This window comes from Trichosurus vulpecula, chromosome 8, assembly GCF_011100635.1.
Source record: "Trichosurus vulpecula isolate mTriVul1 chromosome 8, mTriVul1.pri, whole genome shotgun sequence".
In the NCBI taxonomy this organism is placed as follows: Eukaryota; Metazoa; Chordata; class Mammalia; order Diprotodontia; family Phalangeridae; genus Trichosurus; species Trichosurus vulpecula.
Genome location: NC_050580.1, coordinates 49,635,100 through 49,662,037, shown reverse-complemented (window position 1 = coordinate 49,662,037; position 26,938 = coordinate 49,635,100). Strand labels below are relative to the sequence as shown.

Here is a 26,938-nt window from a genome sequence, read left to right as displayed (position 1 = left end):
AGTGACAGGAGAGAAGTGGCCCAGAGGAATGAGGTGACTTCTTAAGGCTACTGGCTGGCTGCCGAATGAGTGTGACTGTTACGCTGTGGACCTATTAGGACGATGTCCAAAGGTATGGCCAATCAATTCCTCCAGACAGCCCCATGGTAGATCCAGCCCGGAGCGCTGGCAAGTAGGACCTAGGATGCTATGGGATTGACAGCTGCCTCCTGAGGGGAGCAGGGAGCACTCCTGTCATCATCAGGCTTTTCGTTTTTTGATCCTACTAAGTGAATCACTGACTTCTAAGTCCTTTCCCCATTTCCTTGGGATTTTGAGGCTTGTGCTTCTCTGAAAACATCTGTGAGGCCATGGAAAGAGCCTTGGACCAGGTATTTTTTTCCTGGATGTACCAGTGACTGTGTGATTACCAGCCTCAGTTTCTCTACCTATTTCTACCCTGCCCTGCCTTCTACTGCCCACCCAGGGATATTATGAGAAATAGGCTCATCTAAATATGTGAACCTCCTCTGAATATGATGAGCTGGGTGCTGCTCTCTGCAGCTATAAGGAATTCTGGGCAAGGTTGGGCTGCCCAGATCTTCCCTGCCACGTTGCTCCAGGCAGCTCCGGGTTAGGAAGTCCGAGGAAAGGTTACACAGCCTTAGGAGAGATTCACTAGATTGGGGAAGAGATTGTTCAGGCTCAGAGACTTTGAGCAGAGTTCCTCTGTGTTCTCCTGACCGTGGCCTTGCCTAGAGAAGTTTTGGGAAAATAAAGGCTGACCACACAACCCTGATCCAGACCATGGGATTCGTTCTCCTATGTCCCTTAGAGCATCACTAAGAGGATGCCAGTGCTCTGAGATTAGAGAGCTATAATTCTGGGGCCAGGGAGGGATTCTGAATTAGAGGACAACAGACGCTGCCCCTGCCTCAGCCCTGTGGTGCCTCCCCCAGGGATAAGAGGCCTGGACACTCGGGCTAGCGCTCAGGTCCTGTGAGGATGAGCCTAGCAGACTCAGAGTGGGGTTTATCCTGGGTTGGCTGGATACAAACCTTTGTGGGGGCTCAGTTTATTAGCATGAACCCACTTTTAGAAGTTTTTTTTTAACACAGAATACACAGCTGCCTTTTAAATAGTTACTAACCTGCATAATTTCTTCCCAGAATTGTACAATCTCTCTTCAACCCACACAATCTCATTCTATCCTGCATGTCTTTTCTCAGCCTTTCTAGTTTCTTTCCTGCCTGCAAACACTCTTCCCAGCCCAAGGCAGCAGAGGGAATATTTGACTTGGAGTGAGAAGATCTGGCCTCCAATACTATTAACTGTGTTGCCCCGAGAAAATCACAAAGCTTCTTCTTATTAAGGATCATACTCCTTGCACTACTGGCCTCACTGGGCTGTTGTGAGGAAAGTGCCCTAGAAATTGTCACATGATATACAAATTCAAGTAATTATCATCATCATCATCTTCATCATCATTCCCAGTCCACGTCATCTCTTCTTGGCCCTCAGGATCTCTTCCCACCCTTCCCATCTCTCACCATATTTACCCATCCCTCGACAATCTCTTCCCAGGTGGAATCTCTCCTAGCCCACCCAAATCTAAGAGGCATACCAGTAATGGATGGTACCGGTGCTCTTTTCTCCTGGCCCTTAGAAATGGTCACTTGCCCAAAGCCATGGTTATTTCCAATGGTGGTGTATTATTCCCTCATCCTAATGAGTTGTTCCTGACATTACTGCCCAGGTACTACGTCTGTCTGCTTTGAGCACAGCGATGTTATTTCCTCACTGGAAGAATTCCTTTAAAGGTTCTGGAACCTAAGGAAATAAAAGGAGAGGGCCCCAGGGCCATTAGAGGTCCAAAAAATGGGGAGCTACTTGCAACAATAGCAGCCATCAGTTACTTATTCCTTCACTTACTGAATTCATTTCTTCACTCATTCATTCACTGATTTACTCATTAATTCACTTGTTCCTCTACTTATTAATTTAATTTACTCATTCCTTGACTCATTTCACCAATTTACACCTTGGCTCCTTCATTCTTTCCTTCCTTTACTCATTACTTTGTACATACATTCATTTACTTTTCACTTACTCATTCCTTTGCTCACTCCATAGTTTATTCATCTCTCATTGATTCATTTATTCATTCATTAATGCATCTTTTGACTCATTCATTTGCATTCATTCATTCACTCATTAATTCACTCGTTCAACTCATTGATTCATTTACTCATTCATTAATGCATACTTTGACTCATTCATTCATTCACATTCATTCATTCATTCACATTCATTCACTCATTAATTCACTCCGCTCACTCATTTCTTCTTCCATTATTCAGTCATTATTCATCCATTCTTTTATCATTCTTTCTTTGAGGTCTCATTTATTCACTGATATGCCTTCATTCCTTCACTTTTTTGTCCTTTCATGCATTCATTCACTCACTGATTCATTCACTCATTTATTTTCTTACTCATTACTTTAGTTCTTCATTCATTCACTGCATTTGGTCATTCTTTCACTTTTTCCTGCATTTGCTCATTAGTTATTCAATCATTAGCTTCTTTGCTCATTCACTCCATTCAGTCATTCCTTCACTTTTTTCTGCATTTGCTCATTAATTATTCAATTGTTAACTCCTTCACTCATTCATTCCATTCAGCCATCCATTCTCTTATTCCTGCATTTGTTCATGCTTTCATTCATTCATAGAACCAATATTTACCTACACACTCAGTCCTGTGTTTGGTTATGTTGTAGGGAAAAGCAGAGACAAGAGTTCACCTGAGGGAGCTCACAGTCTGGTTGGGAAGGAATAATTTGGCACTAAACATTCTCCCAAGCACTGAGACAATGCAAAGGAAAGTGATGATTTTTGGGGGGGGGGGTGAAGGGGTTGAGGGAGAAAGGGACAGTTAAGGAGGGCTGCCCTAGAGGATCTGGAAGTTCTGAATACTCACATCCTTCTGCATTAGTTCAGCATAGACCAAGCAGGCAGATGAGATAAGCTCATCAGCATCAAGGTCGATAAGATTATTGCAGGCCTGTGGAAAGGAAAAAGAAATTGTGGGTCGTCTGGACCTGTCTGAGGGATGCGTCCCCTGAGAGGCCACGTACAACCAGAGGGAGCTGAATACCTACACAATGTGATGTGAGCAGCTCTGGGAAGGCCCTGTGCTGCTGAAATCCTACTCACCTAATGATTTTTCCCCAGTTAAAAGCCAATATTAGTTATTAACACATAAGAATGGATACATCCATCAGATCTTTTCTATGGGGACTGTTTTCCCAAAAGAAAGTTTTCTTAAAAGGAAATGGAGGGGGGAAATAAATCCTAAGAATGGAGTAGAAGAGGACCGACTGAGAGGAAGGAGAGAGATTCCAGTTCCATTTCATCACCTTCACAACCTCCCTCCTCCCCCATCTGCCCTTGACCATATGTGGCAGCATCTAGGACTTCCCAACTCTCTTGGTCCCTCTCTTCTGTTCCTACCACCTCATTCACCAACTCCCTCAGACACTAGATATGAAGAACAAGTTCCACTCTTGGTACTTGGTACACCCCCTATAACAAACGGATTTTTTTAAAGACAAAAAAAATCAACAAGTCAATACAACCAATCAATACCTTGGAAAAAAACAGACTTGTGCGATGTATAACATGTCCCAGGTACTTTTTAAGGGAGGGACAAATGATGGGATAATCATAGTAAGGGCTGATATTTCTATGATGCTTTTAGAGTTTACCAAGCTCTTCCCCAGGTTAGCCCACTGAAATCTCACAATGGTCCTAGAAAATAGAAACTTCAGGATGATATTCCTATACCCATTTTATAGTCGAAGAAACCGAGTCTCAGGGAAATTTAGTGACTTGACTAGGGTTGCCCCACAAGTAAGTATTGGAGATGAGATTTGAGTCCAGTACTTGTTTTCTGTGCCCCTTCTGTTCCCCCACCCATTAATCTGTATAATCTCTCATTTGCCAGGCTCAATCCTGAAGAGTCCTCAAGTCCATGACTACCCACTGTGAGTCTAGAGAAGAAGGGTACTGTTCTCCCCCCACCCCTTTCCTGATGAGAAAACCAGGACCCAAGATCACACTGTCATGGGGTGGGGGCGGGGAGGCAAAGACAGAACTCAGATTTAGGTCAAGCATGGCTTGAAGGGATCTCAGAGACCCCAATTACTATAGACAAGGGCTGTCCAACCTTAGGTTTTTATTGAAGCAATAGACAATATATTTTGATTTGCCATTTTAGTGAGAGCTCTGAGGTAGCTTGGCTTCATTTACTAAAGCATTTATGTAAATTTATGTGGGCCGCATAAATTGCACTGTGGGCTGCATGCAGCCCACAGGCCACATTTTGGACAGCCCTGGTCTAGATCTTTCATTTTACAGATATGGAAACTGAGGCCCAGGGTGTTAAGTCATTTGCCCAAGGGTCACAGAGATAGTAGGTGTCAGAAACAAGATTTGAAAACAGGTCATCTGGGCCCAGAATCATGCTCTTTTGATGCTACCACATTATGCCTTGACTCCAAGCCAGGGGTATGATGGTTTAAGGGCAGCTAGGTGGCACAATGGATGGAATGCCAGGCCTGGAGTCAGGGAGACTCATCTTCATGAGTTCAAATCTGGCCTCAGATACTCACTAGCTGGGTGACCCTGGGCAAGTCACTTAACCCTCTTTGTCTCAGTTTCCTCATCTATAAGATGAGAAGGAAAAAGCAAACCGTTCTAGTATCTCTGCCAAGAAAACCTCAAATGGGGTCACAGAGTCAGATGTGACTGTATAACCAAAAAATGCTGGCATAAATTTGATTGTTAAATTTTCAGTGTGTGCCTTTACGCCTCAGAAGTTGGCAAACCACACATTGGGACTTGATTTATTGCTTCGTTGGTTGAAGGAAAAGGAAAGAGATGTGCCTACTTCTCCCAAATACCCTAAGCTGGACCAGCCTGTGGGTTTCCTCACCATGACGATATCTTCACCATTCATACTCTCCAGAAGGACTTGCTCCTTCACCATCTGCAGCATGCTATAGGCTACCAACACCTGGAAGTTCCTGCAGGGTTTCCCGGTCAGCAAGACCTGTGAGAGCCATGGGCCAGGGAGAGTCAATCTCTACTGAGCATGAGATAACTTGGGTGTTTGAGATGACCTGTCCTGTGCAAGACTGAACTTGTATTTTACATTTGGAATATGTCTCAAGCTCATTTACCTGTGTGTATGTTGTATCCCTGCCTCCAACCCAGGAGAATATAATTAGATTCTTTGAGGATAAGGCTTATCTCATTTTTGCACCTCCAGTCTAACAGTATTTTTCTGGCAAATAGTAGTGGTTTAATCAATGCTTATTTGATTGATTAGGGGAGACAAGAGGAGGAGGAGGAATGGCCCTGGCCTCAAAGAGGGGAATGATTTCCTTGTCTGTGACTAAAACAAGACTAAGGAGAAACGGGAGGGCCATGTACCCAGGCCCTTGGTGATAGAGGATGGTTCATGACCAAGAAGTGCTGACCCAGTGAAGGAGCGGCTACTACCTGGTTGGATGTGCAGGATCCCTGGACCCCAGGGCTGATTTTTGAGAGACTCTGATTTGCAAGAGTCCTCAAGAGGTCATCTAGCCCATCTGATCTTGCCTCAATTTATCTCTGTAACTTTATTTTCCCTGCTCTAAGTATCCTACATTCTAGCCAAACTGGACTACTCACTCTGCTGGTTTTGTTCTTCCCTCTCTTCCCTTCATGGATTTATACAGGTTATATTCAACAATAGGTCCCAGGCCAAGCCCCATTGGGTCATTATTTGGACCCTGATTGGCTCAGAGTGAGTGTAAATAGCTGCTGTTTCTGTTTTGAAACTCTTCCCCTCCCAGATTGATTTTTTTTTAAACTAGGTAATAGAGGCCATTCTGTGCCTCATTTCTTACCTATCCTTAATCACTGAATGGGTGTTGCCTCAGTCAAACTGAGACTTATTAAAGACCTTAGCTTAAAAAGGCCAAGATCCCTCACGGCATCCTGGGCCACCTCTAGTTGTCCTGATCTGTATCTTGCCACTGGACCCAGATGGCTCCAGAGGTGAAAGTGAGGCTGGTCACTTTGCACAGCCTTCCCTCACTTAAATCCAATTCATTTGCATTTCATGGTATCACCTTTCTGATGTCATGGTCCTCTTTAACAACGAATGACAAACAATAACAACATCCTCTATTTGACCGCTTGTTAAAATTCTCCTCTCCCTTCAAAGCCCAGCTCAGGTGTCACCACCTCCACGAAGCTTCACCTGACATCCCCAGAAGAACATAATCTTTCCCTTAGATTTTCTTAGAGCACCTTCTCTCTAGATCTCATATGACCTGCCATGGTGTATCTTGGATTACACTTATTCAGGTACATGTCAAATCGCACCCTTTTGGACTGGAGACTTCTTGAGGGTAGGGACTGTGTAATTTTCCATCTCTGTGACCCTAGCACCTAATACAGTAGCTTGCCCATAGTAGGTGTTTTAAGAATACTTGTTAAAATAAATTGAATCCCTCTGCTTTAATTCTGGACCATTCAACAGAGACTGGGCTGAGGTTCATTTTTTTCAAGGTTTCCTTTCCCTAGGAGATAGACTATGTGAGTACTGCTTTGGGGGAGAAGGCATATTCATAGGAACCAGAAGAGGTCAGAAATTAGACAATTATTGCAACTGGCTTATCTGGGGTTCCCAGGCCACCTGGGACATAGCCAACCATCCTGACCAATCTTAATCATTTATCAAACATCCAGGTCACTGGGTACCATCCCCTTATCAAATATGTAAGTTGCAAACTCAGGGGAAAATCCAGATTTCTTCCTGCTGCCCAAAAGAAAGATTTCCAAAGTGATTTAATGTATCACTGATGCTGCAGCTGAAAAAAATCTGGATTTCCCTCTGAACTACCACTGCAGAGGAAAATGCCATACCTCCCTGAGAGACATCTTGAACAGCACATATCTTAATACAAAATCTCTTGAGATCTAACCAAGCAGCATCAAGGAAGGTCCTGCCCGGCACCCAGAATGGATCCTAGATTCTCTCACCCTAGTCTGTGTGTTCAGTTGTATAGACAGATTTGGGTGAGTCAGATACCCACCAAGGGGCTGACTTGTATGGACTTGGTTCCTGTCATGGGACCTCTGGGAAAGGGAACGTAAAAGAGATAAGTGGATGCAGAGGGGAAAAGAAGGAAAGACTATGGGGTGACAGGTATGGACTTATCCAGACTAGTCTACCAGCTGGCCCAAGTTCCTCACCTCCCAGAGCCTCCAGACATCGTCGAATGACTTGAATGCCCTCTGGAAGAAGAGGCAGAACCAGGGGAAGAGGGATTGCACAGCTCCCGCGCCTTTCCCTTCTATGGGGAAAGAAAAATAAACCTAGTCAATAACTGGCTCTCCCTCCTATTCCTCAGCCTCCAGCTCCCAACCCATTCCCAAAGACCCTCTTGCCCCTTCTCCAGAATGGTCTCTGCTCCCTAGGGGGATCATGACAGGTCATGAAATGACGAGTGAGTCATTTCAATTCTTAGAAGCTAGACACATCAAGACAAGTAGGCAGCAACCCAGACTAGGTGCTGAAGACCGCTGGATGTCATTAGAACCCAACTTCCTCATTTTCAGAAGAGGAAACTGAGACCCTAGAGGTTAAGTGGCTTGTCCAAGGTCACATAAAGACTAGGTGGCAGGGTGGAATTTGAACTCAGGTCTACATTCATTGCTATCTCCCTTGGGCCAGGCTTGGATTGAATTCTTTGCTGACTCTACCCCCGAGGGTCCCTGTGGGATGGAGCAGCTAAAGGAGGGTAAAAGGTAAAAGGTCAACTCACTTAAATGCTCAGCAAAGGTGGGATCCAGGAAAGAAATCAAGTTGCTGAGCATTTCCAGGTTCTTCCCCACCCCGATATTAATGACACAGCTGTGTTGCTAGGGAGATAGAGGATGGCAAGTGGGGAAAGAAAGGGAAAGGAGAGAGGGAGAGAGAAGAAAAGAAAGTGAAACAACTGGAAAGCATTGGAAAAGTCACTTCTGATCCTCAAAAATACTCTTTCCCCCAGCCCCACAGGAACCTTTGGCTAGCGTGCTCCTCATGTGGTCTCAGGTTTTTTGGGTCATGTTTAAGTGTTCAGGGTTCCAAGCAGTTTGATGTATCCCAAGGTCAGGCTTTCATGACCCAGGCAGGACACCTCTCAGCAAACACTCTTGGGAGAGTGAAGAGCAGAGGTGTAGATAACCATCGGAAATGGGCCCCTCCATTCCTCGGCTGTGAGTGTTGTATCAGCTCAAAGACTTGGTCTGAGGACAGACACCTCAAATGCAGAGGCAATCGATCAAGGAAGGAGTGAGTTTCTAGGAAGTTGGATAGCTGTAGGATTGGCTACAAGTGTAGTTGTGTCTGGTGGGAAGGGAGACCTCTATCCAAGTCCTGCTTTGCTGCTTTGTTGTGGCATAGAGGTGGGCCCAATGACCACAAGCTCATGGATTTAGAAGGAACCTTAGAGGTCCTCTAGTCAAGCCTCTCATTGCATAGATGAGGAAACTGAGTCCCAGAGAGATAAAATATTCCAAGTGGTACAGACTATGACCATGATATGCAGGTCTGTAAAGTATTATTAGGGTAATTTTCTGGCAACAGTCTAAATCCACTGCCTGAAGGCCAGCTGAACTAGATGCTAAGAAGCTCATTTCTAAATAGGTTGACCACTAGCAATTGCTCCTTTGGCCATAGCAACCTGTGGTTTAAAGAAAAACACAAAGTGGCCCTGGGTGGACCCCTTTCACTTATATTTAAAACTCCAAATTAATATCTCTTTTTATATCACTTTCATTTCCAAACCTCTCCTTTTTTCCTTCATGAGAAAGTCATCTCTTATAACAAAAAGACAAGAAAATAGTAGTTCAATGAAATTAGCCGACATTTTCGAGAGTCCAATATTATATTCAATATTCCACAACGATAGTCTCTCAGCCAAGAAGGGAAGGAGGTGTATCCTCTCCTCTCTGTTTTAGCCCCCACCTTTCACTTTCAAAATGGCAGTGGCAAACTACTCTTAGAAGCAGATGACTTTTTGATGATCTAGCATTAATTTAAACGGTTGGTCTTCTCTTGTGATTGTTGTCCAATGACCAATGTATTGCTCTGCTTTTTGAAGAATGGAGCCATATGAGCACTGATATTATCCTTATAAATGAAACCAGAAGACACAAAAAGCTGTAGCTCTATGGAAGGAAGGCTCAAGGGTACTTTTTGGAAGGGCAAATCAAGGAGATGGTAAAGATTATTTCATCATATGTCCACAGGCAATAAGAGTCATTCATCAGGCTCATAGTCATTCTGCTTTTCAGTGCTCAACTGGCAAAACAAAAAACAAAACAAAAAAAAACCCAATGTGAATTGAATTGCAGCCTCTGTACCAGCATCATTCTGTGCAGAGTGTAATATTAGAGCAATTCTACAAGGAACTTGACAAGATCCCCCAAAATCAACATGGACCTTGATCTTTTGAGCATTGCAAAGGTTGTCACAGGTAAGAACGAGGAAAAAATATGTTGGGAAAGTATGGTTCAGGATTAAGAAAAGAAAGAGGCTAATGGATGTTGGACTGCTTAGAAGCCTCATACTTGTATAACGTGAAGACCTTCTTTTAGGAGAATGTCTAGACAAGGTGAAAACCAAATAACACTCTCCAAAATGGAATCAACTACATCTTAGTGGTCAGGAAGTGACTAGGCACAGATGTGTGAATCACTTCAGAATTAGCTATCTGTGTTCAGTAAGAAAATCAATTAGTTAGAATAATGGCCACAGTTAAAGGCAAATTACAAGAGAAGATAAAGATGAGAAGACATTTTGTGAGACCGTTAACAGTTACAATCTAACTAACCTATTAGAACAAATTGTTGGTACTGAAAAAATGGAAATGAATAAAGGAAAAGACAGTAACTGTTCTATCATCATCATCTACTATTTTTATTAATGCAAAACAATCACTGTAACAAGGAGACCAAAACAGCCCAGAGAATTCTTTGGCAAATACATCTGATCTCCAGAGAACTTTAATTTCAAAATTTAACACAGCTAACAACCTTGATAAGTCACTTAAGTTTTCTGGATTAGAATTACTTTGTGATTATGGAACATATGTACTTTAGTTGATAATGGCTTAATGATACGTGATGGAGATTTGATTGCTAATCATAAAATTGAGTGAGGTTTCTCTCAGAGAGGACTCAGTTGATAATTATGTAGAGGAAGAGGTAAGAAGATATGAAGGTAAAATAACAGACTTAAGAACTGTGTCAGAGAAGCCACAACTCCCTTTCTGCCCTGTCACTTGTTGCCAGGCAAATTTATTTAGCTAAAGAGAGGTTTAGGTTTTCTTTCTAGTACTACTTATGGCTGAAATAGAGAAGATATTTTTGTTCTCTACAATCATCTGCTGCCAAGAAGAGGGAAGAAAAGGAGGAGGAAGAAGAAAAAGAGGAGAAAGAAAAGAAGAGGAGAATGAAGGGAAGGAGAAGGAATTTATTGTGTTGTCATCTGTATTTGCTGAAAGGTGGAGCAGAAGAATCCTGCAAAGGTACTGAATTGTAGAAGCTTTTGCCAACTTTAGGATAAGGGTTACTGCCTTTTCCTAAGAGAACACAACATTAATTCAATTGAAAGCATCAGCTAAGCCTGAAACTGGAAGTGACAGATACTACAGTTGCTGTCAGGGAGCAAGCTCACTTGAGGAGAAAAGCAGCTTAGGAATAGACCACAAGAGAAGCAGCACAAATAAACTAACTCATCCAGCTGAGACATGCCCAGTGAAGTGTTCAACCACCACAGTGTAGATTAGCACAGCTTAGCAGTGGAAGCATTTGTTCAACACAGAAGCTATGCTCACCAAGCGATATTTATGGTCAATTCTTGAGACACAGTAGCCATTGAAGTCTATGATTTCAGTGTTATGAGTTGCTCGAGCCATATATATATCTTCTAAGTGTGTCTTACTTCCCGCAGGACTATCCTGTAAATCCCGTCTTTGTACAGACACTATGTGCGTCAGTGGGAGAGTGCAATTCAAGTTTACAGGTATAATATTATTGAAAATATTGTATATTTGATTTGCATTTTCATTAATTTTTTTGGCTAAGATTCATTGAATGACTAATTTCCAAATAGACTTTTCTAGCTCAGGTGGGTACTCACGAGCTGCAATATTAGTAGGAAGAGTGACTTCAACGGTCGCTCTTAGAACCCTGAGAGTAGTGAGTTGTGGCAATCATCCTCCATCTGGGGAAACTCTAACCTGCCAATGTGGAAGCAAGTCGAGGGCAAATTGATGGAAGTATGTAAGGGAGGAAATTTTCTAATAATGAGAGCTAGCCTAAAGTGGAATAAGCTATCTAAAGGATAGTGGGCTTTACTGTAGATCTTCAAGCCAAAGGTGGATGATTACTCACTGGGAATTTTATATTGTTTAGGTACAAGGTAGACTGGATGGTCACTGAGCTACTTCCAACTCAGACATTCCATGGTTCTGGAAGGCATCTCCCTGCAGTTGGGATGTTTTAATTATGTGACTGGAGAATCAGTATGTTGTAATGGATAGAATTCTGGTCTCGGAGTCAAGAAGAACTGGGTTCAGAGAAGGAAGAACATTGGATCTAGAATCAGAGGTTGTTCTTCAGTCGTTTCAGTCCTGCCCCACTCTTTGTGACTCCATTTGGCAGAGATACTAGAATGATTTGCAATTTTCTTCTCCAGCTCATTTCACAGATTAAAAAAAAATGAGGCAGGGTTAGGTGACTTGCCCAGAGTCTCACAGCTAATAAGTGTCTGAGGCCGGATTTGAACTCAGATTTTCCTGACTCCAGGCCCAGCACTGTATTCACTCACTGCACTATATAGCTGCCCCTAGAATCAGAAGACTTGGGTTCAATTCCCTGCTCTGGTAACCTTGGGCAAGTCACTTCATCCCTTTGGGTGTCAGTTGCCTCATCTGTAAAATGATGTAAAAATCTTAGGTAACTTCTACTATTCCTTCCCGTTCTAACTCTATAATCCTATTATCTTATCTGTATGAAACTGGGCAGTCGGTTTCCTTATCCGTAAAATGGGAATAATTGCAGCCACCATCCAACAGGTTGTTGAAGATCAAGTGAGATCATGTACCTTGCATGTTATTACTTTTTTATTTTTACAATTTTTGTACTGTTTATTTACTGTTCATTATTACTATTATACTGAACAGATTAAACAGCGATTCGTGGCGTTGTCAAATGATGATGGTATCTTTCCTAAGAGGCTTTTGTGCTGCCCCCTTGTGGTAAGAATAGGAATAATAGATATATTCTACTGGCAACAGAACTCGACCAACATTATTTAAATGGTGCTGTACTATTGAAGCTTTCCCTGTGGCCTCAATAACTTGAGCAATGGGCCTTATGAGAAAATCAGGTTGGAGGTATTTGACTGATTATTCCTAGGCCTCCACTGAAGTCAGCTTCCATGTTGACTTTTTACAAATGCTGCAGTATTTGGGAATATGTTGCCATTGGGGTATGAATGCCTTGAACAAGGGTTCCACTATACCATGTAATTCTGCCCAGTGTTGGGTGATGTGAATGGCTATGAAATTCTGATGATGAAGTCACAAATGTATTCAATGAGGTAAGAAGTGCAGGATTGTCTAAGGAGACCTCAGTGACCACAAGGGACAAAACCATCTTTTTAAAGGGTTCATATAAGAGATGGAATAGTGGGCAAGTAACTGAGGATGAATATAAAAGAATGACTCACTCCTGTATGACCAGTGTCAGGAGTATGAAATCTGAGACTGAGCTGAGACAGATGATAAATACTAAGGAAAGTTTAAAAAAGAAAAAACCAAACCAAACACCTTTAGCTATGTTAGAGAAGAAAGTTCACCCCACTGCGTGTGGATGGAAAGGTTGAACCACTCAGTCGTCACTTTGCCCCTGTGTTCTCTGCCAAGGAAAAGGACCTTCAGCTTGGGAAGAATAGACAAAAATGTTTAAGAGGAAGTTGGAATCGAAGAGAAATGAGAAGATAATGGAGCCTCTAGCTGTCTTCCACGTGTTCAAGTCACTTGCTGAACTATGGCTCAGAGAATGGAAATAGCTTTTATATATAATTGTCAAGCTTGTGTTGTTGATTTTTGAGAATTATGCAAGGGGCTTGCTGGTGGCAATAGGCAAATCCTGTCTCAATTTTCAAAAAACAGAGAGTAAATTCTTTGAACTATATAATATGATGAGTAAACATCAGTTCAAGGAGGAATATTAATAGGGAAGTTGTAAGCACTCAGAAAGGGTTGATGTGAACCACTAAGAACTAACGTGAAGAACATGTTAGTATTATAACATTTAATATTATAACATTATTTCCTTTTAGCTGAGGTTATTTGAGTAATAAATTCAAGGGAATACTAGAACATAAGATAGTTGGATTCTAGCAAGATATGTGCTAATGTCTGTCATGAAAAGGCAAAGAGATGCGAACTGGGTGACTAACTGAAACCAAATCCATTAAGAGCAGGAAGTCTCTAGTCGGAGGTCCTGAAGCTCCATCCTTTGTCTTCTTCTCCTCAGAACTTTTAATAATGATTTGCATAAAGACACAGATATTAAGATTGTCAAATTTTCAGATGACAGCTTGGGAGGGAGACCCAGTACAGTGGATAACAGAAACAGGATCCAAAAGATCTTAGAAGGCTGAAAGAGTGCCTGAAACTAACATGATACATTAATTAGTGATGCAAGCAAAGGGTTCTATTTGGATTCACTGCACATGTACAGGATATAGAATGAACTACATGTAAAATAAAACAAGACCTTGAGGGTCTAGGGAACTAAAAGCTTGATATGACCTAACAGTGTCACACAGCAACTGATGGGACCTTTGTTCTTCCTCTTTGGTCTGGACCTATGACTTTATTGATGTGATAATGACAACATAATAGCTAATGTTTATATGTGTGCCAGGCACTGTGATAAGTACTTTACAATTATAATGTTCTTCACAAGAACCCTAGGATGTAGGTGCTATTATCCCCATCTTACAAATGAGGAAACTGAAGCAAACAGAGGAAGAATGACCTGCCCAGGGTCACACAGCTAGTAAGTATCAGAGGCCACATGTGAAGTCAGATCTTCCTGACTTCAGCCCACGTACTGTACTAGCCAGGCGTCCCAAAGATACTCTACCCCTACTAATGCAGATCAGCCATAGTTCAACAACTTACAGCTGTTAGACTTGATTGTCACAAGGAGTGGTGAAATGATTTGCCCAGACAGGAAGCTCCAGTCAAAGGTGGGATTTGAATCCTTTCTCCAAAGCCACTTTTCTATCCACTCTATCACACACTCTCTCATGATCTCTAATGTGATTTTAGATTGCGTTAGTGAGAGCATGTTGTCCAGAATGAAGGGAGTGGTGATCCTGCTATACTCTGTCCTGGTTAGATGGGGATATTGTGTCCAATTCTGGGAACCATGTTTTGGAAAGGATATTGACAAGTTGGAATGTGTCCTGAGGAAGAAACAAGATGCTGAAGGACTCAAAACCATTCCGCAAGACAAAATAAACTCCAGGTATTTAGTGTAGAGAAGCGAAGACAGAAAAGACACAGGCGTGGTCTTGATCTGGATGAAGAGCTGTCATGGGGAGCAGAATTAGGCTAGTTCTACTTGGCCCCAGAACTAGGATTTAGACTCCCCAAGGGGTGGATGGCAGATGTCATCCCAACTTAAGGAAAACAATTGGGGATATCAAAATGTGGAGTGGACTTCCTTGGAATTCCCTGTCACTCTAGATTTTAGGTGGACACTGGATGGCCACTTGTTGGAGGTGGGAGTCATTCTTTGGATGGGGTTTGGACTGGAAGACATCTAAGATTGTTTTCATTTTTGCATTTCTGATTCTCTGAATGAGAAGAAAAGTGACATGATAGGTAGAAGACCTGCCCATGAGCCAGGAAAATCTGTGTTCAAGAACTGCCCCTGGCACCTACTGGCTATGTGAGTGTGGGGAAGACCCTTCATCTCTCAGTGTCCCTAAACAACTCTCCAGGAATATATAAATGACAAGGCAGTTGGCAGAGTCACAAACAGAGGGAGTTTCCACATCAGCAATGCAAAGAAAGTTTGCTTCAAATGAAAGGCCAATATCTCTGCAAACAAGTATGAAAATGCAAATGGAAGGAAAGCCTAACCTAACAAAGATAATTAAATAATAGCACTGCTAATAATTCATATTTCTATTGCTCATTACCATTTATAGAATGATCTCACAACAACCTTTTAGGAAAGTTATGCATTGCTCCCTTTTCGCAGATTACACTCAAATGCTTTGGCCAACACCTTTCAGCTAGTCAGACCCAGAACTAGAACCCAAGTCTCCTGACTCCAAGTCTTGATCCTCTTCACTAATGAGAGGCAACATGGCCCAGTGGTTAAAATACTAGCCTTGGAGTCAGGAAAATGCGTTCAAATCTTGCCTCTGATATTTGCTAATGGCAACTCATCCAGCCTCAGTTTATGCATATTTAAAATGGAGGCAATATTTGTAGTTCTTACCTCAAAGTTGTTTTAAGAATCAAATGGGATGACTGTATAACACTGTGCAAACCTTCCAGAGCATACAAACACCAGTTATTATTATTATTATTATTATTATTATTATTATTATTATTATTATTATTATTATCTCACTCTTATGTTTTTGAGAGATTTCAGATAGACTGGTATCAATCTCTACTCAGACAGTCAATAAGCATTTGTTAAGTGCCCACTATTTGCCAGGCACTCCCCTGAGCACTGGGGATATAAAGAAAGGTAAAAAATAGTGTCTGCCCTCACAGACTAAACTCACCTTTACCCTAGTATATTTAATGTTCTGTGGACTACTGTGCAAATAGATTATTTCTGTTCCTCTTCTTTCTTTTCTTGCTCCTACTCCTCCTAATTTAATTCTTCTTCTATTATTATTATTGAGGCAGCTAGGTGGCAGAGGAAATAGAGTGCCAATCCTGGAGTCAGGAGGACCTGAATTCAAATCCGGCCTCTGACACTTACTAGCTGTGTGACTATGGACAAGTCACTTAACCTTGTTAGCCTCAGTTTCCCCATCTGTAAAATGAGCTGGAGAAGGAAATGACAAACCACTCCACTCTCTTTGCCAAGAAAACCCTAAATGGGGTCACAAAGGGTCAGGCAAGAGTGAAGAAGGACTAAATATTATCATCATCTTCAAGGGATATGCAATAGTGGAATTGGCTCAGAGTCTGGAAATATTAGATTTAAGTCCCTCCCCTAACCCATCCTGACTCTGTGACCTTGGACAAGTCACTTAACCCCTTGGATCTCCCCAGACAATTCTCTAAAACAGTAAATTGTAAAATGAGTGCTCATCTTCATTGAGCGAGGACACAACCTTATTGGTAGATCCCTATCCCAAAGAAATCATAAGTCTACCTCCTTCTCTTACTACTATTACTAGTAGTAGTAGTAGTAGTAGTAGTAGTAGTAGTAGTAGTGGTATTTAAAAACATTATAGTGTTGTTTTCTCTGACATGAGGCAGTTAAATGGCTCAGTAGACAGAGTGCTGAGCCTGCAGTCAGGAAGACCTAAGTTCAAATCTAAGTTCAAATACTTAATAGCTGTGGGACCCTGGGCAAATCACTTAACTTTTGTTTGCCTTAATCAATTGGAGAAGGAAATGGCAAACTACTCCAGTATCTTTGCTAAGAAAACCCAATGGACAACATAGTCTACAGGGTCATGAAGAGTTGGACATGACTGAACAACTCTTTGACATAACTACATAAATTACAGAATAGGTTTAAAATGCATGTCCATCCCCAACCTAGCTTTCCCCTAATCTTGGGACAGAGAACTTATTGAATTAATATGTACTCATCTATTCAGTCAACATAAGTAGAACTTTTGTTATATGGTGGGTCTGGTGCTAAGTGGTGAATAAGGCCAATCCCTGCCCTCTGTCAGTTTAGTGCCAAGTGAAGAGCCCTTGGGAGAGCATTGAATATGGGGGGAGGGGACTGGGTTTCACAAGATCCAGGCAGGTGACCAGAGACAAATTCTCTCAACACTGTTCACATTTTCATTTGGGATGGTTAGGATTTGACTGGGCCACTCACTGTCTTCTGCAGAAAGAACTGGAAAAGCCAGAAGGTCTCATGGTCATTCTCCACCATCAGCTGGAAGAGCATCACCATCTCATGGAAGCCCTGCTGGTATTCTAGCAGAGATATAGCAGAGCTGGGGCAGGGGAGGATGGATTGCCAGGTCCCGCTTAGGCTGGGCCAGAGCTGGGGGTGGAGGAGAGGGCATGGGGAAGGGGAGGGGCTCAGGTGAGTCTAGGGCCTGGGAACTTGTGGGAAGAGATTGAGGAAGAAAGAGCCAAGATACAGGGAGATGGACGGGAGAGGGCGAGGAAGAGACCGGCTTGGGCTGGCCAGAGAGGTGGGGACGGAGGCAGGGGCATCCTGGGGCAGCTCACCAGCCTCTGTGTTGCATACATAACTCAGGAGTAGAATCTTCTCCAGACGTTTCTTGTCTATAATGACGTTGCCCAGTGGATCCTTGTCATAGAGTCTCTGGATGTCATAGGCTTCAGGAGGTTAGGTAGATAAGCACAGAATAAGCACCAAGTTCTGTGAGAACCTCACCCACTGTCCTGACCAGTGCAGACAAAGCTACCATATGGACAATTATTTGCCCAGCAAGGGAGGCTGAGAGGGCAGAGTTGGCAGCACTGTTAGAGACAGAGGTTTGGGCCATAGCCCCAAGAACAGCAACCTCTCTCACACTAGGGTTGCCTGAAGCTCACACATAAAAACCAGGAGAAGCGAGCCTTTGCTGGTGGTGTTTGAGACTGATTCATGCAGAGCCTCATTGTGTCAGCATAAGGAGAAAAAAGATGGAGAGCACCACCTTGGTGCAGCAGAGCATGGCTGGGATATCCAATGCCCTTGCTTGGCTTTCCTTGTGGGTCTGTAAGCACATTTCCCTTGTGTTGCGCCTTCCTCTGAGGGGCATTTTTTGCACTGGGACATTTCAGGTGCTGGGCCAAGCTGCCTGAGAACTTGGGCATGGAGAACATGAAAGGGGGTGATAGGGATAACTCTGGGTCACAAAGAAGGCAACAGTTACATCTTTGACAGAACCTTTGATCTACCTCCCCCTTTCCTTAGAATGAGTCTGTGTCCAGACCTTCACAGCATCGGGCAGGGAGACAGGAGCTCATCCCATTCCCTAGAATGCCATGCTCCATGATGGAGCATCGTGGGTAGGTGGGAATTATTGGTGGGAGTTGGGACTTGAGAATTCTCTAGTCCTCAGTATGCCTGCAAGCTTACTCATCTCTCTTTGTTCAAGACATCCTCCTGTCCTCTAACCTACCACTATTTCCTCTGTCTCCTGCCTCGAGTGTCTTCCCTTGTCTCTTCCATCAGCACAAACAACTATGTCCCTTCCTGGGCCCAGCTCTATCTTACTTCTTCCAGGAAACTTTCTGTGTCTACTCAGTCAACACTTATTGGTCCCTCCTCTGATCTCCCAGTCTATGGCAGTCGTAGGTCTTGGCATATATTTATTGCCTTTTGTTGTTCTCTATATCTCTCATGTGTAAATCTCCCTTCAACCATATTACGATGTGTACCAGGGCAGGTACCATATTTCCCCTCATGGCTCCTGGCCCAAGAGGCCCAATGAAGTCTTAGTTATTGATGCATTGGCCAAAAAGTGGCAGCAAAAAGCTTGAAAGCGACTGAGGCCAGTTCAACAAAACCTGGGGAATTTCCTTCCCTGGAAATCTTTGAGGGAGGGGATCCCGAGGGCTCTGCTCACAGATGTTGTTTCGTGTCTCCATGAAATTCCGGTGCAAATTTTCCAGGAGTGGTTGGATTTTCTCATACATTTCACATAAAGCCTCATAGTTTTTCCTGCAAGGACACAAAGAGAATGTCTTCAGAGGCCCAGCAATGAGAACTGCTGTGACTTGTGGCTAAGGGCCATTGAGAACAAGGAATTCCTGCTCTGCCAGGGGCTACCAATCATAAATGAAAAACACTACCTCTGGTTGGTGGGTACAGAGCTAACACTAGTGGATTTTCACACCAGCCTTAGACAAACTTAACACAGAAGAACAATCAACTCCAGATCTCTCCCAAATACATTCCCAAGGCAGAGAGGGATTCATAGCAGATGTTTTGGGATTCTCTGTATCTTTGCTTCCTAACCTTCTTCTTCCTATATCCCTAGAGTCATAACTAGGCATGGGGAGAGGTCTCATATGTTAGAACAAGGGGAAGACAGAACTTCTGAAAAGGTCTCTGTAAGTATAAACTGGATGATGTCACTGCTTGGGAGGCAACTGGGTGAAGGAACAAGACAGGGCTGAGCACTGGCTATGTGAGAAGAACTCAGGATCCTACTGCTCCCATCTGCCTCTATCACCTGGGTCCATGCTTCATCTTCCATAAAAGATATAGAATGAGTTTCTAAGCCCAGTGACACTGGCCATTCACAGTCATTCTGAGAGAAGACATGGCCTATCCCCCAGATAGTCCAGCTTACGCCACAGATACATGACCCCCCCAAATGCTTAAGCTCTAACCACGCTCCCCAACACCTAAGAGTAGGCAGCAGGTAGAGAATGCAGTGGTACAGAGAGGTGAGCCTGGGAGAGGGGTCCCATAGCAATGGGCCCTGGAGTATGAAGGTCTGGGGCTAGAATAGAGAAAGGGGACAGTCTTGCTGTGTTATAAAGGGTTGATGGGGGACTATGAGACATGGGGATGAATGGCAGAATGGAAGCACCCCCACCCCATATTGGAACCCTAAAGTAAAACTCCAGGTGCCCCATCTTGTTTTCTGTTTTGCATACTCTTCACTAATTTTCAGCACTGGACCTTTCCTCTGATGGATCTCTAAGATTCCCCTTCTGCCTCTTCCACACCTCCCAAATCCTCCTAACTCTTTAGGTTGCATGTCTGTGAAGTCTAGCCTGACCACTCTAGCCCACGCTGAACTTTATGCTCCCATCTTCAGATCCCTTTGAATCAAAACTATCCAGTTTAGAACCAGATTTTATACTATTATATATCACTGTTTAATTGTCTCATAGAAGGTACTTGTCTCTCCCCACCTGGGGAGCTTTCCCCCAAAACAATAAACATGCCTATTCCTCTCCCCGTAGAGTTGAACTGAATATATAGTTGAGCACATAGGAGGGGCTAGAAAATAAAACATAAAATGAAAATGAAAACAAAGGAATTGAAGGGAAAGGTTATGAAGAGTTTAGAACAGTGTTATCAGACTCAAATAGGAATGAGGTCACTAAATGCTACATAAGCTCACTACAGGCACATAATGGCTTAAAAAACCGTATATTAACATTATCTCTATTCTATTGTATTTTTATTTTTTTGTTAAACTTTCCCCAATTACATTTTAATTAGGTTCAAGCTATACTCTGGAGAGTTGTGGCAGAAATACCCAGGGTGTTTGACATCTCTGGTTTACACAACCATAATAATACTAATAATAATGCAGCAGGCAAAGCTCTGGATTTCTTAGAATGAGAAGGCTTGGGTTCAAATTTGAGTTCTATTCAGCTCACATTCTACATTCTGCAGGACCCTTTCCTGATCCTACCACCTCCTCTTCCCCTCTGAAATGGCCTTCCATTTACTTATTATGGATTAAATCTATGCCTCGTTAATTTCATCTTGATCTCTTAGAATGGAAGCTCATTTAGGGCAGTGAATGATTTTGCCTTTTTTGTCTCTCCATCACTTAATATATTGCCTGGCATAGAGTGAACACTTAAGAAATGCTTGTTGGTTGACTAATAAAAAACAACTCCCATGAGCCTCATTTTCCTCATTAATAAACTGAAGATGTTGGGCTTAGGATTTCTGAGGTCCCTTCCAGGTTTAAATAAGATTTCAATCCCCATACTACATCACAGGATTTGTGATCCTGATAATAGTCTAATTTATTCCAGATGTGTAATATCTTATTTGATCCTTACAAGGTGGGAGAAGATGGGATTTCAGGAAGCTTAGCTTGAGAGGAGAGATGCCTCTTCCTCTGAAACCAGAAGAGATGATGATAATAGTAACTCCATGCATATAGCACTTTAAAGTTTATAAAGCCCTTTCCCCCAACTTAGTCTGGGGTTACACAAGGAGAATGTTTCAAATAAGTAATAAATACAACTATTATGGTTTCCACTTGATAGATGAAGAAACAGGCCTAGAAAAGTCATAATTCAGACGTTCTGTTCTAGTCCAACCCATGCTTTCCTCCATCCTATTCCCATAATATTATAGATCTATAATGACCCAACATACTTGCGGGTGCTGTCCACCATCAGGCGCTCATCCTTGGAACTCCTCCATGAGTAGTAGCCTGTGAGGAACTTCCATGCCTCTGTCCTTACAGAAAGGTGCAGGCCCTGTGAGCAGAGTGAGCATAGGGCCAGGCCTGGGGTCACATGAAGGCAGAGCAACAACAGAACCCTGGACCTCTCCTCTGAGCTTTCCTTCCCAACTGTCCTCTTCCTGGTCTCCCAACTCTCTAAGGGTATGGATGAGGTCCTGGTAGTAACCATTTTTCTCCTTTCCCCAACTCTCCAAGGGTAATAATGGGATCCTGGTGGCAACCACTTTTTTCTATTTCCTAAAATAAGTGGGAGGACTTACCCTCTCTAGGATATTGAGGCAAATAAAATCTCGGGATTTGGCCAAGTGACCATTCTCATCAAAGTAGCTATCCCATTCTGTCTTGTCGATTGGCGGTTTCCTCTTCACCTGGTGTGGCCAAACCAATTTAGTGCTGTTTTAAAATCTTGTTCTATTTTCTGTTCAAATATTGTCTTAAAATGATTTATCCTAGCACAGACACTGGTCATTTTAGAAAATGGTTTCTGGTAAGAGCTGAGATTTTTTTGTAGATTTAAACTATGGCACTGGCAAATTGTAAAATGATGGTTGGATGAATATTGCTAGTGAACACCACAGGTAGCAAATAGACTATTAGAAAAAGGAATGTTTCCTTTTTAGCTTTGAGAGGGGAATACTACTCCATCTGGTCTGATTGTGAAAAAATAGTCTCAAGTTTTCTTACTACTTTATATAGATTACTACATGACTCTATAGCTTCTTTCTACTGCAGGAAAAAAGGAAACATATGAGAAACAGGAATGAAGGAAAATCAAATTAAAGTCTTTTTTAAATTAGAAGATGGAGGAGTACATGCTCACTACAAGAGCTCAACTGTTGTTAGATGTGAAAAAAAATTCTGGGGTGGGCTTTTGATGAAAGTTGGTCTGAAGTCCCAAAGCAATAGGACCACAGTTTGATAGGGAGGGCTTTTGACTCTAGGCTAAGAGGAGTAGAGAGTGGTCTCAGGGAGGGGGGAGTGGAGGAAGGGGGAGAAAATTTTGAACTCAAAATCTTACAAAGTGAATGTTGAAAACTAAAAACAAATTAAGGAATAAAATTTAACAAAAAAAGAAGAGTGGAGTGAGCTAAAGAAAGGCATTCCAATAAGTGATGTCTGGCATACAGTTAGGTTTGGAATAAACCGTAATAGGTAAAGTCCAGAAGGAAAAGTATGAAAATGCGCCCAGATTATCAACAACCACAATGATGGTAATGAGAATTTACATTACACTTTAAGGTTTATTCAAAGTATTTGCAGTAGGAATTTTGGGTAAAATGGAATTGTCTGTTATTGGAAACTCAGTGTCTCCCAACTATTGTTCCTATGCCCTTTGGCTAGTTTTATGACACCAAACTGCTTCTCATCCTTATGATTGTTACACATTGCTAATCAAAGGATAGCCCTTGTTCAGACAAGGTATAATATAAGATATAACACTTCTACCTACTTCATGATTGAAAAGTCCCTAAAGGGGAAAATAGTTTAAAAAACCTAAGCCCAGATAAATGATCTCTGAAATACTATTAGAAAAAAAGGTTCACAGGAGAGATAGACACTAGAGTAAAAAGGAACATGGAGCTTTTCAGTCTTCTTCATGGGCCTTGGTGCATAAGAAAGAAGAGGGGCGATCCACACACCCTCTTGCTTCATTTACTGGGTTAGCCTCATAGACAAGGCCTAGCTAGTTTTTTCCCCTTGTTTTCATGAGGAAAAAAATGGATCCAGCTTGAATTAAGGGGGACACTTTTAATAAAAATGATGATGATGGTGGTGGTGATGGTGGTGATGGTGATAAATGATGATGATGATGGTAGTGATGGTGATGATGGTGATGACAATGATGGTGATGGTGATTATGATAATGAAGATACTGATGATGATGATCATGATAATGATGGTGGTGATAATGATGTTGCTGAAGAAAAAACCACCAGCTCTTGTAGGATGAAATCAGGTCCATCTTGTGGACAGATTTTTCCTTTGAAAACTTTCACTGATGTGCCCCTCTCTGAACCTCACTTCAAGGTATCTAGCAGTGTTCTACTGATTCCACCCAAACCTACCCTCCCCAGTAGAGTCCTATGGTCTAAGTCTGTATTTCTCCTCTTCTCATTCCGTGTAGTGTAATGGATGATATTCTGGCTTTGAAATCAAGAGCTGGTTTTAAGTCACTTAACTACTCTGAGTTTCGGTTTCTTTATCTACACAGTAGGGATGATAATAACATTTATATAGTGCTTTAAGATGTGGAAAGTGCCTTATAAATATTATCTTATTTGATCATCACAACAACCCTGCAAGGTAGGTGCTAGTATTATCCCCATTTTATAAGCGAAGAAACTGAGGAAAACAGAGGTTAAATGACTAGCCCAGAGTCACACAGCTAGGAAATGCATGAGACTGTTTGAAGTCAGGTCTTCCTGAGTCCATGTCCAACACTTCATCTACCACATGGCCCCTGGTTGCTTAAGGATGATAATTGTAAAACTTACCTCCCAGGATTGTTGTCTAGATCAAGTGATAAACTGCACATAAAGTACTTTGTGAACTTTACAATGCTATAATAATGTCTTTTATTTATTATTACTCTTGATTATTTCCATCAAAGTATCTCCTTGGACATCATCTAGCTAGTTCACACTGAGGTGCTAGTGACTGCTAATGACTTCTCATGGCCCTCCTTTCAGGAGAGGTATTTTAAGAAGGGATCATGTCATAACCCAAAGGAACCAACTTCCCAGGGTCTCACTTCAGTCAGCTTGGCAGGTCAGTGAGGGAGATGATCTATGTAGGGGCTCTCACATTACATCAAGTTGGTAACTGTCTACTCCACCTCCATGCAGGGATGGCTCTGAATGGGAGAGAAGAGGATGGTCTCTCTTATAGGAAAGGAGCTATCTTCCTACTCTTATACTCTCCTGTCCTAAGCCCTGACCAATATACCTTTGCCTTCCCATCCTTCACCCAGCCACAGACCTGACTCTTGTCTGAGCTGTAGTGGATGGCATCACGTACCAAGAGTAACTGAGACACAAGTATCAGAAAATACAAACAAGTGAAGAATCCCAGGGGAGTGAGAAGGTGGAAGGATTTTAAAGATTCCATCCCTGTACAGTATTTAGACATGTGGTTTTGAAGGAATATGAATTAGTGACTTACTAAGCCAACTAAGACTTTATGACCACAATGACGACTGAAAGGATATTCTTCAACCAAAATATGTTTGCATGAGGTGAAAAGCTTCTCTGAGGGGAGGGGTGCGGCAGAGACTGGAGAAGCAAATACAGACCATTAGAAATCACTTACCAGGATGAAAGAGGCTGATCTCATGGCAGAGAGGCTGTTTTCTGGAGAGAGGGTAGTCATGGCCTTCTGTCAGCTGTCTTCAAAGCAACCTTTGAGTGGGAAATTCCCCCAGAGCCTTGAGGATTCCAGAGCAGGGAGAAAAGTCTAGGCCCTCCACTGTGACTTTTTGATGAGAGAAGGCTCTGGGTTACTTACCAACCAGATAAACCGTGAGAGGGAGATGTCTCTCTCTCTGGCCTTCCCCACAAGACTGAACAGGATATGATGACATCACAAACACACTAGAATAGTCATCATAGTGACATCAGAAGACCATGAAGACTTGGGGCCTTCTAATATAAGACATGGACATACCCAAAGATAACTAACAGCTAGAGTGCGGTAAGGGCCAAATGGTCTGACAGGTAGGAGCTGCTATAGGTCAGGGGAGGGGGAGTTCACTCAGGAAGACTTCCTGGAGAAGGTGGGCTGTAAGCCTAATATTGAAGAACAGGTAAGGTGCTAATGAGTAGTAAAGATGGAAGAGAAGCCATTCGGGCCCTAATCTTACCAACTCCCTTCTTCAGCAGAGTTTTCCACTCCGGCCAAACCATGGCACAAACGTTCTCTGCCCAGTAATAAGAGAAGGAACTGCCTAAAGTTCATCTTCCCTATTCACAACAACAGCAGGAAATCACAGAAATTGCATTTACATTGCATTTTGTGGTTTACCAAGTACTTCCTTCATAACAACCTTGGGAAATAAGTAGTGTGCATATTATCATGGCCATTTTGCAGATGAAGATAACTGAAGCACAGAGAAATTAAGTAACTTGACAAAGACCACACAGCTAGCAAATGGAAAGATCATGACTTGAACCCAGGTCCAGTGCTTTTTTCACTATTCTAAGCCAAAGTGAGATGGTGAAAGAAGGCTTACCCCTGACATAGTTTGATCTAAGTCATTTTTCCCTGATCTGTTTTCAGCTCCCCTCGACCGCTCACCTCTAAACCTTTCAGCAAGGGTGGCTGTCACTAGAAGCATGGCTAGCACCCAGAACCATTGGCTGTCACCCATAAACAGGCCAAATTTCCGAGTGTGGTTTTATACTCTTAAGTGCCATCTGGCTCCCAAGCATCTTCAGCTATTAGGAGGCAGGGTTGAGAGAAGGTGATTTGAAAGCAGGAATTCTGAGCTCGGGTTTAAACAACCTTTCCACTGTGGATGGTTCTTTCCTTTCTGAGCCAGGATTCCCTTAACCATGAAACAACAACATAAAATACAGCTCCCTGCCTCTTGCTTTCAATTTCTTATTAACATAATTAAGCAGAGTCCCTAATAACACGATTCATTATCTCTTCAGCTGCAAGCAGCCAAGCCCCTTTAAATCAAAACACGCTGTTACCTCTTCCCCATCCCTGCAGTCCCAACCCTGGGCGAGCTCAATCATCCAGTTCCGCTCAGGCTTGTGGGTCAACTCAGTCTTTAGAGATGATGCTGTTCCTAGAGGCAGACCTGAACTGAGTCCTCCTTCTGCTCTACGCTGGTTGCATGACCCTGAGCAAATCACTTAATGTCTCAGTGCCCAACACTAGAAGTCTCAGAGTTGCTGAGTAGAGACTGATCTGCATTGAGAGGGGAAGTTCTTCACCAGGAGCTCCCCACACAGGTGGAACCAGAGATCTGGGGATAAAATGTGCTTGGCATTAAACTGACAAAATGGAACCACCCTAGCCCTCAGGGAGTTTCCATTCCACTGAGGAAATATCACTCCATAAATACTCCAGAGAGGATTTGCCAGCATGCTGACTTCCTCTGGGTCTTCTAATGTTTCCTGGATACCAATCCATACTCATCCAACTCACTGTAAAAATGTCCACCAGCACAGGATCAAGCAGAACCTGGAGTGCTCCGCTAGACTTCTCTTCCTCTTGACATCCTTTCCACATTGCCATCTAGCCATTAAGAACTACTCTTTGCATTCATTCATTCAGTCTAAATCCCCCAAACCATAGTATTGCCTAGGCCAAAGATGGCAAACTCACCAAATCTGCCAGAACCACAGTAAAATGTAATTGGGAAATGCTTAAATAATAAACCAAATACAATGGATTGTTTAACTTGTGTTTTCTAAGTCAA

At 42.6% G+C, this 26,938-nt stretch overlaps 1 protein-coding gene across 2 annotated transcripts; it reads right to left on the bottom strand.

Moving 5' to 3' along the window:
• Positions 1-1,666: 1,666 nt before the first annotated feature.
• On the bottom strand, positions 1,667-25,075 carry TBC1D21 (TBC1 domain family member 21). Of its 2 annotated transcripts, XM_036737108.1 has the most exons (12): positions 25,015-25,075; positions 24,820-24,908; positions 21,771-21,878; positions 21,420-21,523; positions 18,910-19,004; positions 17,561-17,671; positions 17,199-17,299; positions 7,862-7,958; positions 7,290-7,390; positions 4,978-5,094; positions 2,962-3,045; positions 1,678-1,809 (listed from the first exon to the last, which is right to left on the bottom strand). In XM_036737108.1, the coding sequence occupies exons 2-12, from the start codon at positions 24,877-24,879 to the stop codon at positions 1,777-1,779; spliced, it is 1,011 nt and encodes a 336-aa protein (XP_036593003.1). In that variant the 5' UTR covers positions 24,880-24,908; positions 25,015-25,075; the 3' UTR covers positions 1,678-1,776. The 2 variants fall into 2 exon arrangements, with proteins under 2 accessions (XP_036593004.1, XP_036593003.1); XM_036737109.1 differs by having other exon boundaries at positions 1,667-1,809; positions 24,820-25,071.
• Between the last annotated feature and the right edge of the window lie 1,863 nt (positions 25,076-26,938).